Source organism: Pholis gunnellus (assembly GCF_910591455.1).
Source record: "Pholis gunnellus genome assembly, chromosome: 3".
Taxonomy (NCBI): Eukaryota; Metazoa; Chordata; class Actinopteri; order Perciformes; family Pholidae; genus Pholis; species Pholis gunnellus.
In genome coordinates, this window is record NC_136529.1 from 9818284 (window position 1) to 9831674 (window position 13391).

Sequence of the window (13391 nt, forward strand, 5' to 3'; positions counted from 1 at the left end):
ATCATCGGTATGAGCAGGATGTTCTCACACCGTCTATAAAACAAGCAGACATCACCTCATACCTCTGCCTCAAACAAGGGTGCGTTTACAACAGAACAATACGATATATTCAGCCGTTTGGTATCAAAGATTCAATGTTTATCTTAAAAAAAAAAGCACTTGTTGAAGTAACACAATCAGTAACTGGGCCGTACTTCCAGTTTAGCATCAACGTCTGTGTGGTCTCTGCTTCATGAAGTGTCAACAGGATCAAAAGCCAGAGAGGTATGACAGTGAAGAGATCCCAATTATACATCCCATAATACAATGCAGTCATTAGCGAGCCGGTTATTGAGTCCGTCCGTATAGGACTTGTGATTGGTCAGGTCTCCTCGTTAGGTGATGTCCAGCCAATCGGGCCGCTTGTGGGGCTTGCAGGTGTGAACGTCCACCAAGTCCTCGCAGTGGCTGCACTCCACGGCGCAGCACCACTTGAACTTGCACTCGCACTTGGTGACACGTTTGACGCGCATGGTGTCGTAGCCCCGCCCACAGCACATGACCTCGCAGCCGTCTGTGCCCCTGGAGGACTTGTTGCACACTCGGCCCGCTGTGCCCAAGGAGCCTGTGTAGACAAATGTACATGTTTGCGTTGGAGAGTAAATCTTAGTTTTCTTCTGGCATAGTGAAACATCTCATTTGGTTCACAGCCCTTTACCAGCGCAGCACGCATTAATACATGAAAACATACGTTTCTAGTCTGAAAAACATGTATGCTACATTATAAAATGAGTGTTATTCCTATAAGTTTAATGTTTTCATATTGATAAAAGTGTTTTTTGTTACATTTAACTAGACAAACCATGATTACAGCCTTACCCTAAAACCCTTTTAACCAACAATGAAGTACAGTTGTGTAGCTTTTTAATGTTTACAATGTTTCTGTGTTACAGAAACAAAATTCTGGATGAGCTGCAGTTGCATACAAATTGCTTTGACATAACGTAACAGCAGACCTTTGATCTTGCTATTTGCATTTCTTTTTTTGGGGTACAAGCTGCCATTTGGCCTCTTATTTCAGCTGGCATTCTCCTCCCCTCCCGCTATCTATTTTGCAAGAGCACCGTCTCTGCATTTGTGCCCAAGACGATTGTGGTCGGTTACAAACAAGCCAGAGCGTTTTCCCCATTATACCAGAAAGATAATGTGTGGCTCCACGCCTTCCTTTAGCGCTGAGGAGATAAGTCAGGCTATACAAAACTAAATGTCCACTAGCTATTTGCTAACTCTGTCTCTCCTGAGCCTGTGAGCCAGAAAGCCAAAATATAAAGATGAAAGAGGCTGTAACGCTCTGCAGAGCTGAGGGGGGACAGGAGGAATGGGTGATTTTGCATGACACATGAATATTTGATCCAGTGGCGTTACAAAAATAGTGATAAGTGCCGCTTTAAAGGAATCAGAATTTTTGAAGTGTGAACAACATGCACCTTTTCTGTTGCACATACAGTAACTCTATAGTCACCGTTCTTCTTCAGTGGTTGTTTGTCCGAGTCACACATCAGCTCACCTTAATTCCTTTTTGGAAAACCTCCGGTGAGCACATACATGTAGATGTCCAGAACTGCTAATCTTGACAGTTGACCACCTCTGAACACCACAGTGAATATTTTTGATGCTGAAAACTGAAACAGTTTTTTCCAAAGCGGAATTTCCACACTCCTCGGCGGGGTATTGGCTTACAGACACGCTGACCGAACAGTCTCGGAGAACAAACAAAAAGATGTCCACGAACTCGGGTGTAAAATCTAAGCCTAAGATCAAATGCCATGTCTAATAACAGAGCGTCCCTGAAGTAAAGAAAAAAAGGATAAGAGGAGCTATTCCCCTCCGGCTCTAGGGAGTGGAGCCTAATACTGACCAAAGGAAGGATTTGAAAAATAAGCCTGCATGTATCCTTAGGCTATGAATTCCTATACAATGGAGATTAGTGGCGAGGAGGGTCATAAGCTTCTTTTTAAGATCACCTTTTAACAAGGAAAGACGGCCTTTCCTTTGAGCGAACACACCTCCATTACCCCTCAGTTGTCAAGCTGCAACCAAGCTAACAGCAGGGAGGAGTGGGAGAATCCGGTGGTACCGTCATGTCCCCTGCACATGTGCACGACGCTATCTTACCTAACCTATTAACAGTGAGCTAGTGGACTCCTTCACGCTCTATTGAAGGGGGCTGGGTTGGAGGAGAGAGACAGAGCTTAACAAGGTAAAGCAAACACTAGGAATTAAAGGGGATGTGAAAGGTCAAATCATTGAACGGTAAGCTGTGTAGGAATGCGAGCCTCCAGTGGACGAGTCTCTGATTCTCAGAGCTTTTCGAAAGTGACACAGGACCAGCCACCTGTTTGACTCGTCTCTTAACGATATACTCAATTGTCTTTTAATTGAAAATTGGAAACAAATGTATTCATTTATTGAACACAAAAATGCGTCACTGAATCTGAGGATATAGATTGACGGTGTTTTGCTGACCTGAATGAAATATAGATATGTCTTAATTATGAATTATTCCACATGCTGGGGATATCTCAATCCAGAAACTGATTTATGATCAGTTTTATTTTAGCCAATATATGCCCCGATCCTTGGGATGGGGATTTGGATCATCTCTACCACATACAATAGTTTTATATTTCATAGCAAGGTGTGTACCCGGGACATTATGTCGGCTATAGAGAGATTGCCGTTGGCTTTATCGGATAAACTTTGGTGCTTTAAAGGGCTGATGACCTGTAATGTATTGGGATGATGGCAGAATTCTGGTGGGGAAACTCAAAAGTAGAGCCAGCCCAGTGTATTTGGTGATATTGGCTTATTCACACATGTTGACCGAAAATGGACAAAAAAAAAAGAAGGAATTTAGAAACAGTGACGTAGTTTGTCCACCAGAGGGCACTGACAAGTGTCTCAGTACATATCTTAGTCACAATTCTTACAAAACAAAGTCAATGGTTCTTAATACAACATTGTTTGTTTATGTTGTGTTTTTTTTTGTAAATACATATTTACTGGATTTCTAAGTTCACAAATATCTCAAAACGTAAGCATGGCTAAATACCAAAAGGGATGCTTTGGAAAACGTTGCGTAATTTGAGTTAACGAACTCTTTTAAAAATGATCTTGTGAGTGAATAAGTGAATAAGAGCACTGAGCTCAGAGTAGTGTATCATTCAGTAAATGTAGAGCTGCCATTGTGCCATCAGTCCTACTATTTAAAGAAAATATCAATCAAACTCCACAATGACTCACCTGCTGAGCGGTCCGTGAGACAGTAATCTGGTGAGTTCTCGACGTACACCAACTCATTCTTGGTGCTTCCCTTGAAGTCCTTGTCAGCCACCATGAAGCCCGTCCCGTCCTGGTTCATGGTCACCTCGATGGCGGTGTTGTACTTCTTGCGAAGGTAGTCTCCCGTTCGCCTGAAGTCAGACATCGCCAGCCAGCAGGTCCTCAGAGAACAGGAGCCACTGACCCCGTGACACTTGCACTCCAGCTTCATAAAGCGCTTCACTGCCTAGAGCAGAGGTCAAAGGTGACAGGGTGTTAAGCCTATGATGTTGCCCACGGCATGATGTAGGTGTGATCAGCTCTGCTTCCCTCCGACTGGAGTTTGCTTTCAGTTCTCTTCCTCCAGAAGCCTTCTGAAACAATCTGCCTGAACCTGAAACTAAATCTAATCTAACGCTGAAAGCAAATTCATAGTGTATGATGTTGCCTGTTGTGAAGTGTACTGTATGTGTGTATATATGTATATATATATATGGGTAGTATAATCCCTAATAATATATCCTAATTCATGTTTAAGACGTGTACTCTGAATGTCTTAAGGAGCCAGAGTGCATCAAAAAAGCATTAAAATATAGCTTGTTTATAAAGATATATTCTCCTACCCAAGCCACAGAGCCCTCCCACGTAACGAATCCCGAATATAACCCCTGCTGCTCACCATCCGTCCGCACCGGTTGTTGTGCAGGTTCATCAGCGCTCGAGCGTCTTTCACCATCCTCTCTCGAGCGTCGACGAACGCCTTGGCAAATTTGATGCCGTAGTTGACGTTGTCGCTGCATCCACCCCAGTCGAAAATGCCCCTGTCGTCGCTCGCTCGCCCTCGCTTGTGGCCATCACAGTTGCAGATCTTCAGCTCGCCCTGACTGCAGGCCCTGGTAATGGCGTAGACCACTCCAGCCGAAGAGATTGCGTACACGAACGCTGCCTCGCGGCTGCCTGGGTGCACAGGAAAGAGAGGTGTTGTAATTAAATCCTTCAGAAAATTATGTTATTTTTCGAAGGAATTTGTTTGCAGATTTTCTTACTGACACTTTTCATTTGACAGTGTTATAAACGTTAACGGGAAGGTGCGCCGCAACTAGTTTTGCTGCTTTCTTTGGTAAGATTCAAGCTGTTCTTTTAGTGCCTTTCTCCAGTATATTCCTGACGGCAGGAGCACAAAAATCATTCCATTTATGGTGGATGGTCCAGACAGCGGTAGAAGCATGCTGGCTATAACACCACAGTCCACCTCTCTCTCCTTTTCACCTTTTTTTTTTATTTTGCACAGATGGCAGCTTTCTCAGTCACTGGGTTGTGTTTTCATTTCAGACAAGAGGAGATTTTGGGGGTTATTTGGTCTGGCTTTCCCACCCACCTCCTGCTCTCATTCCTGCTCACGCAATGAAGCAGAACACAGGCGATATGTCAGGGAGTAAAGCTTTGTCTGGCTGCCAGAGACATCTACCCAAATATTTACATCTCCTATTACTGTTTATACATCACCAGTGTGGATCTCTCGATCTGCTACTTGTTTTCGGAGAACATCCACTTTCCCAATCTTCCCTCATTCCAGAGAAGGTGAAAAAAGAAAGAAATCCACCACTTTCTCTTTCTGTCTGTATTCTAGGACCGAGTTGATTTAATAAGACACCTATTAATTCTCTGCTTGTCTGGTAACGGCAGAGGCATTTACAAGGATGATTAACTCGAGTGTCTCTGACATAAACAACCGCTGTCACGCACGCACAAGGAACCACACAGATAGAAAAGCCCCATCACACATGTGCAGACTCACTTCGCAGCATCACCCTGCCAAACACAGTGTGGTCCCGGTCCAGCGTGCTGCAGTTCCAGCGGTGGTGTCTGAACTGGTGCTGGCACTCTTTGATCCACTCTTTGGCTCCCTCGCCGAGGGACTGCATCAGGTCCGGGTGCCGCTGGCACAGCTGCCGCTGCTTGTTCACCAGGCCGGGAATGTTGTCGCAGATCACCCGAGCACCCAGCGCTCCGATGTACCTGCGAGACACGGTGTTGATCGTGATAGGTTAAAGGGGCCACTCCACCAATTTTACACATAGTGTTTATTCGTCCTGTGGGCCTTAGCCTGTGCAAAGTGGATCACTGTATCGTGGCTCCGGAGGCGCTGTGTCAAGTCTGAGAAAGGAACCCACGATGATGTCATCGGGGTTAGTTTCGGGGTTCACGCAGAGTGGGTCGAATGGGATTTGGTAGTGTTTGTATCCTTGTTGCAAGATGGTTACCCCCGTTGCTAACTTTGTGTTCATGCCAATCAATATCCTCAATCAGCTTTTTCTGTGCTATACATTTGTAGTGGTTCATAACAAGTAAATAAAGATACAATCAAACAAACAGGGTCTACCTCATTTGCAATTGTTGAATAGATTGTGTTTTATTATATTTAAGTGTTACTGTCAGCGATGGCGATTTTGCAGACATTTTGTCACTGGTTTGTTGACCTTTTTGTTGTTTTTTTTGACCAACTGTGAGATATTTTATCGCGATAACTCCAACTTTGTGGTCGGGAGGGACTAGATCCTCGTCCTGACCAAGAAATGGCCAGAAACATGAGCCGCCCCACACCCCCCAACCCTCTTTAAAGTGGCAACTTCACTTTTTTTACACTTTTTGTAGTGTTTTCTTTTTGTAGTAAACAAACAAGATACTATGTGTTAGAAGAAATGCAGAGATGATTGGAGGTGGATTTTGTTATTTTTGGACTGAGCCAGGCTGGCTGTTTCCGGTCTTTATGCTAAGCTATGTCGGCCGGCTGCTGTTTGTAGCTTCATATTCAGCGTACAGACGAGAGAGGGACACATCTAATCTCATCAGTCCCCCGGCAGGAAAGCAAATAAAGTTATTTCCTCAAAATGTTGAACTTCTCCTTTTTAAATCGAGATTACCCGATTGGCCTCCTGCTGGCGTGCCTACATTTCTTCACATCCATACCTTTGTCTTGTCGAGACTCAGATATTCAGGACGTAGAAGAGATTATTAAATTCCTCACGTTCAGTGAAAAGCATCTCTTTCCCTGTGACGGGCCTTTGCTTCCTGCTCCATTCAGACATAATCCCGTACTTTGTAGCAACTCTTAAAAGGGCGGATCACATGCTGGTGTTATTGTGACACTGGGGGGGGGGGGGCTCTCTTATCAACAGAGGACAGTCATCTACAGTGCAAGTGACTGCTCAGGCCTTTCCCTCCCAGCCAGACAGATCAACCATATGCAGGCGCAGCCCCCCCCCCCCCCCCCCCCCCCCTCCATCTCCTACACCCCCTCCCTAAGCCTGAACGCTCCACTCTCCATCCGGATATCATTATTGGCCCTAATCGCAGACACATTTGTGTCGCCTGGCCACCGGGACAGAAACGGACGTAGCAGGCATTTTCCACTCCCGTTATGGCTGTCCCGGTCTCGTTCAAACTGTGACTATCTGCCTGAGCAGTAAAGCAGAGCAGAAGCACTACTTGTGTTTATTGTGCGTTGTACTACATGCCGGCTGTGCCAAAAGACCCCTGACCGTCTCCGAGAGGACGCACGCATAGGGGGAGGAAAGTGGGTCCTGTGCAGCAAAGGCACATGGGGCTCATCTAAATGATCGCAATGGTTACAAATAGGCCCTAACAATATCAACCAGGATTAAATAAGTATTAATCATCTCGACACAAAGCTTCCAAGACTCTGCTGCTCTGTGTCTCTCTCAGTTTCTCTGGAATTCGTCAGTGATTTAATCGCATTTTTTTCATAACGTATTTGCATAAGGGATTATTGCACAATGGAAAATAGGATAACGTATGCTTTTGGCTCTCTTGGGAAATTACCAGTCACGTAGTTATTTACAAAGGGTGCATTTTTTAATCTAAATCCATCTTGTAAAACAGAGGCTAATTGTTATGGGGGTGCAAGGCTGCACATGAAGGACGAAAATGTAGGATTAGAACTGCTTCTCTGCGGTTGGTTAAATATAAAGTGGGCCACACATCAAATACAATTTCTGTAAGTGTGGCCGACACATGAGACCAACTACTTCAGGTGGGTGGGATGAGGGGGTGCTTATCCTCCATGTTTTGGTTCTTTTCACCTCTGAGCATTTAAAACCTCAAGAGAATTATCATCAAGGGGCATTTATTCATGCACCAGTTCCCGCACCTGCCACTTGCTTCGGGCAAGATGGATGGATAGGGGAGATCCCCCAACCCCCCAACACCATTAATCTTAATGAACACATGACACACATTACTGCGCCAAACATTTCACTTTGCATTGATGTTGCAAAAAAATAAAACAAGAAGAAATTCCCATGCAGAGGTGACCTGAAATGAATGTTTCATCTTTAGCTTTTATTGGATATATATGTTTAACTAAATTGTTGCCTTTATCAAAATGAAAATTACGACTATCCCTTTTTTCTGCGTTTTTAACAGGATCGATTTCCATCTTTACACCTGACAGAGAAAAAACATTCGTGAAAATTGTAAACTTGTAGAATCTAAACATTTTGTTTTGCATCAAAATCTTTTTCTATAAACTTTTCTATAACTTAACTTAGACTATTAGTTTTATAGATATTTATGTAATTAACAAATACATCGTGCTTGTGATTAAAACGGATCTAAGTATCAGCAGACGCACTGTGAAGATCTCACTCACCACCACGATGAATCCACCCTCGGTGTGAAAATCAGCAGGAGCAAAATAAAGATGAAGTACATTTTGATGGGTTTGGAGTGATGTTGGGCTTTTCTCCCGTTTCTGCTCCCCATAGCCCTGCTGCTGTGTGCTACGCTCCGAGACTTCATCAGACAAAACATATTTCTTCCTTTCATGTGTTGGCAAACGCTGCACAATCAGGTGTGGAAGTCCTTGATGCTTGTCTGCCGTCCATCATCTGGGAACAAAAAGAGCTTCACGTGGAAGGAAAGTGCTTAAGACTCCACCGGTCAACATTTTAATAAAGCCATGCAGGTTTTCCGTCTGTATCCATAATCTTCAGTAGCGTCGGTGATCATGAGCAGAATAAGTCCCCGCGCTCCGACTCAGATGTCTCCAACAGTCTTGTGTCAGCAATAATTGGTTATTCAACTTTTCTCCTCAGTTTGTTGTGCACTGAATTGAATACCATTAAAGCAGCGGGGGGAGGGAGGGGGGGGGGGGGGGGGATCCGATGCTGTATCACGGTGGCGAGGTCGCTTAAATCAGAGGCGCGTCAAGTGGAAGAGCCGTTTTTCGTGGATCATTACGCGCACCTTTCCTTCTGCAGCCAGGAATGAAGATGCGCACCGTAACGCGCAGCGCTCCGCTCCAGTGCGTCAGCTGTCTGTGACCCCCCCTTCCCCACTCCCTCCACCCCTTTGTCTGAAAATGACAAATAGCGGTATGTAGACCAACAGACAGCAGGGCAGGAGATGTATATATTTAGTTTGATGGAAAGTAATCCTGCCCGGGAGCAACGCATCCAACTTGTTGCCATTTCAGGACAACCATCGCACAGTGATATTCCTTTAATATGTGCCTGCACTCCTCTACCATGTCATTATCTCTGAAACATTTGTGGGCTTTTTCTCTGTGTTATGCCTTGGCATTTTGTGCCGTTCATTTTATGATGGGAGTGTTTCTCTAATAGGAATATTGAGTTCAGAACCCTTTAGGACTGTGCATAACACACTTCATGTTTGGAAGTTGTGCAACCGAACTAAAGAGCCTTCTCGGGCATCCATGTTAAATACATACTTTATTCACAGAGATTATGAAAAGTATCGATCTAAATGTAATGGTGTTTCCGATGAATAAAAATGAGGCAGGTATAGGTTGCCCCTTTGTGTCATCGGTGTTGAGGGAGCCTTCAGCTGTGAGGGGTCAAGCTTTCATGCTTTGACACATCATTAAACAGGAACTTAGTGTCTCTATAGAGATAGGTAACCCTTCCCAGGGGGCATTTTAGACATTGTTTCATTTGCCCGCTGGTCCAGTAGTGATGTCTAAGATTTCTGGCTCAAGAAACCTTTTCAAAATGACTTTCACAATTGTAAATGCATGCAGATTGCAATCCAGAAATCTAAATCACTTTCCTGAAAAGTTGCCAAAAGGTTAAAATATGTCTCCGCAAAGCATTTTACAATATGTACAGCATAAGACATCACCTATCATAAGACCCTCTGTTTGGAGAAGAAAAGACTGCACAACAGAGGAGAGATTGCTCTTCCAGGACGGAGAAGCATTCAATAGATGTCGTATGCACAGAAAAGACAGGAAAAGAAACAGAATGACACTATTTGGTAAAAAGATTATTATATATATACGTTCAGGAAAGTTCATCCTAAATTCTAACGTTAAATGTATGGATCTGGTGAACTTTGAGAGCAAAGTAAAGAGGTTAGAGGAACAATTGTGTGCTTTAGTGAATCCCCTTGGCATGCAGCGTGGACAGCCACCCTTTTGTTGTGAAGTGTAAACGTATATACATCATGAAGCCGTGGTGGGCCTAGGCTGCAGGTAATTAATGGGAAACACTGGATTAGTCATGGAAAATGAGAACTGTGAACTGTAGAAGTTTTCCCTTTTGCATCAAGCTGCAAGAAGTTGACGTGTGTGAATGTTGCGATGTGACCGTTGTGCATGCTCATATCGCAATGTCGATGCTGGAATGATTCACCCTGCAGCTCTATCTGCACGATACAGTATATCACAATGGACTGGAAGACACAGTATGAGGAAAGATTTGTTATGTAATGTGAATTTCCCCCAGTTGATTTTGAGGTTGGCAAAAGGGTGGAGAAAATACATTGTCCTTGTAATTTATCTGTGTCTGAAACCAGATTTGTGTCCCTTGTAACTTGTTTAAAGATACAACTCCACATGTAGCAGTATAGCATCTTACATTTACACAGCGATTTACTTTTCACATGTCTTACTGCATATCTGGCATGTGAAGTAATGCCTGATTTCTCCAGGTTTGGCATGAGGCCAGATATATTCCTTTTCCTAAGATGAACAATACGTTCTAAAAAGTTGCCTTCATGCCATATGACTCCCCCCCCCCCCCCCCCCCCCCCACACACACACACACACACTCCATGCATTTGAACCTCTCGTGTAATGCCACCGGAGTGCATGTTTGTAGTTCAGCTCATATCAACAGTCTCGGTCCAGAAACAGGTTTGTCTCATCGAGCCAACGTGGAAACATATGACCCACCTCAAGGACACTTCTGGCCTGTGTCCCTGCGACTTCAGTGAGCCACTCAGCGGTGCTGTGTGTGTGTGTGTGTGTGTGTGTGTGTGTGTGTGTGTGTGTGTGTGTGTGTGTGTGTGTGTGTGTGTTTTCGTGTGTGTGTGTGTGTGTGTGTGTGTGTGTGTGTGTGTGTGTGTGTGTGTGTCTGTGTGTGTGTCCGTCCAGCAGGTAGAGAGAGACGCTGATGAGAAGCTGTGTGAATACAGTATGTGTGCGTGTGAGAGCGTGAGGTCATTTTAATCAGTGCAAATCCAGGGGTGTTAGTTAGAGACCTTCGTAAAGGTCAGCAACAATGTGGCTGCCTAAAAATACCACAGCATGGACCAAGAATGGAATAGTGTGTTTGTGAATGCAACCTGTCATCTGTACGGATTTTCAAATTACACTTTTTCTTTCTTAGGAAATACTGATTCATTTTAACTTTTTTTCATTTTCAAAACAACAAATAAATGCATATAACTTTGTGTACAATACAACATAGGCTAATGTTTTGTAGGCTTTGAGCCTGTCCTTTCTGTCACTGGGCATTCTCCAGTCTTATTCTATATCACAGACAGACAGACAGACAGACACAGACACACACACACAAAGCCCAGCTGTTTGTCCTTCAGTTATTTCATATCTAGATTTGGAGCGACACTCGGATCCTCATTACATGTGACCCTGTCTTTCTTTACCCCAGGACAGGCTATGGATTTTACAATGACAACTCCATAACAAATTGCTTTACAGGGGAGCAGGTGATGGCGGCGATAACGCTTGCCATCCGGCCCTCCCTCTCCCTCTGTCTCTCGCTTTGAGCCAGCTCCAGCTGTGGTCTTAAAGAGGCTCAGTGTGGGGGGGACCGAGCTCCTATTCTAGGCCCATCTCAGGGCCTGGGCTAATTTTGGACGGAGAAGAGGGGACGACAGGGAGAAAAGGAAAAAAAGAGAACGAGAGGATAAGAAAGAGATTGGACCACCGCATGCCACGGCACAGATGAGCGCTCGGGTGACAGCGATCATGTTCTTTGTTGTGGGACCAGTGCGTCACTGATACAGACAACAAAATGGATGGCTTGACGTGCTGTATTTTGTGCGACAGGTCCGAAATGAGACGGTTGTAAATTTGTGGTTTAGCTCTTGACAGGTTACGCGCTCCCTCCTTGACCTCGTTTTTTGTCGTCTCATTCACACAACATGACACTGCAGCCATGACACCGGGGGTCTTTATTGTACGTCTGTGCACCACAGTCGTAAAAGTACAGCGCTTACCAGATCTGCCCAGGAGGGACATGTGGCGGCTGCAGCAATCCTTTTCAAGTTCAAGTTCATTTATTTGTGCATGTAGTGACTTATCGCGAGCACATCTCACAAAAGCTTAGCGGGGAGAAAAAAAAAGATCTCACAAATCTACGTCAGAACAAATTGCAACAGCAAAAAAAAAAAAAATCATGAAGATCTTCTCCAGGAAAAAAAAGGATTCGCCAACTTTACGAGGTTGGGTACTTAAAAAGAAATATAATCCACTGTTCTGTGATTTATTACAAAATGTAATTATTACCCCTCTTGTCATGTGGAATCCTAACATGAGGAAAGCCAAGATCCTTGAGGGGTCATGACTCGTAGCTTGAATAAAGGCATCATTTTTTATCCAGCCCTATAAGCCTGCATTAGAATTTGAACATCAATGCGTACAAATGCATTTCTGGTCAGCACAGATATGTAAGATAGCCACCTTTGGACTACTCGTACAAAACCAAGAAGGACACCAGAATGTGTGCTGTGCAAGCTATCATTGAATATTAGGGTTCTTCCCAACAATCAAAGAAGGTATTCAAATACAGACTATTATGTCTTCTGCTCAGTGTTGTGGATCGTGTCCCAGCAGAGGACAACAGTAGAGTGGCGTGAGCACGGCGGCGAGGACGTGGCCCCTCACAGCTCATCAACCTGAGCCGGTGTTTATGGAGGTTGAGAAAGATGGGGCTTTGGTGGAGGACCAGGCGTGCCTGTGCTGGATCCGGGGATGCGGCCCTGCTGTAGTCCCACACTGGAATGTTAATTAGGTGAACTGAGCAGAGGAGAGGTGACCCGTCCCGTTAACCAGCCAACCCTTCCCCAACAACCGGGAGGGGGATTTAGCTTTTGACGGAAAGCCCAGTCAGCGTGTGCTCTGCATGCATATATATATATATATATACTGTGACATTAGATAACACAGAGGAGATATTTGTCGAGTATTGTCCGTGCACTTACACAATTCTGACCTCATCACCACCACCCAGTTTCTCTCGTAAATTGCATCACTTCACCAACATACCAATAGATTATTATATTTGAAGCAACACGGGGTGGAAATGAACAAACAGTTTAGTCCACTTAAGGGTTTCATAACTGATCTTTGCAACCAAACAGGAGCAAAAGTTGAGATTCTTCTATTCAGCATCCAAATAGCCATAGAGCACATACAAACAAATAGGCCTACATACACAAAATACATTTGAGTGTGCTATAGGATAGTATAATAAAGCCACCAATACAGCACTGACTCCATATTTTGTCTTGTATGCCGTGTCTGTAATCGTCAGAGCATCTCCACTGAAATTTGATTTGCCAATTTATAAAAAAACTGTTGCTACTATTTAAAAAGATAATAATGTATGGTTTGTCTATTCTACATGAAACTAACATACCTGTAATGTTCAGACGTTTAGATTCACAAATACATCCACGCTGCATTTTTACAGCTATCTTTCATGCTGCTAACAGATCAAGTGCACGTTGATACAATCTATTAAATAGTATTAATTATAAAACCACACGGTTTATATGAAAGACACTGTCGATGTCAAATATCC

General features: G+C 44.1%; 1 protein-coding gene across 1 annotated transcript; it reads right to left on the reverse strand.

Moving 5' to 3' along the window:
• Positions 1-304: 304 nt before the first annotated feature.
• Positions 305-8187, reverse strand: LOC306694164 (protein Wnt-2b-A-like). Its single transcript, XM_079156897.1, has 5 exons — positions 7973-8187; positions 5099-5319; positions 3980-4257; positions 3283-3547; positions 305-604 (listed from the first exon to the last, which is right to left on the reverse strand). The coding sequence occupies exons 1-5, from the start codon at positions 8146-8148 to the stop codon at positions 375-377; spliced, it is 1170 nt and encodes a 389-aa protein (XP_079013023.1). The 5' UTR covers positions 8149-8187; the 3' UTR covers positions 305-374.
• Positions 8188-13391: the final 5204 nt, after the last annotated feature.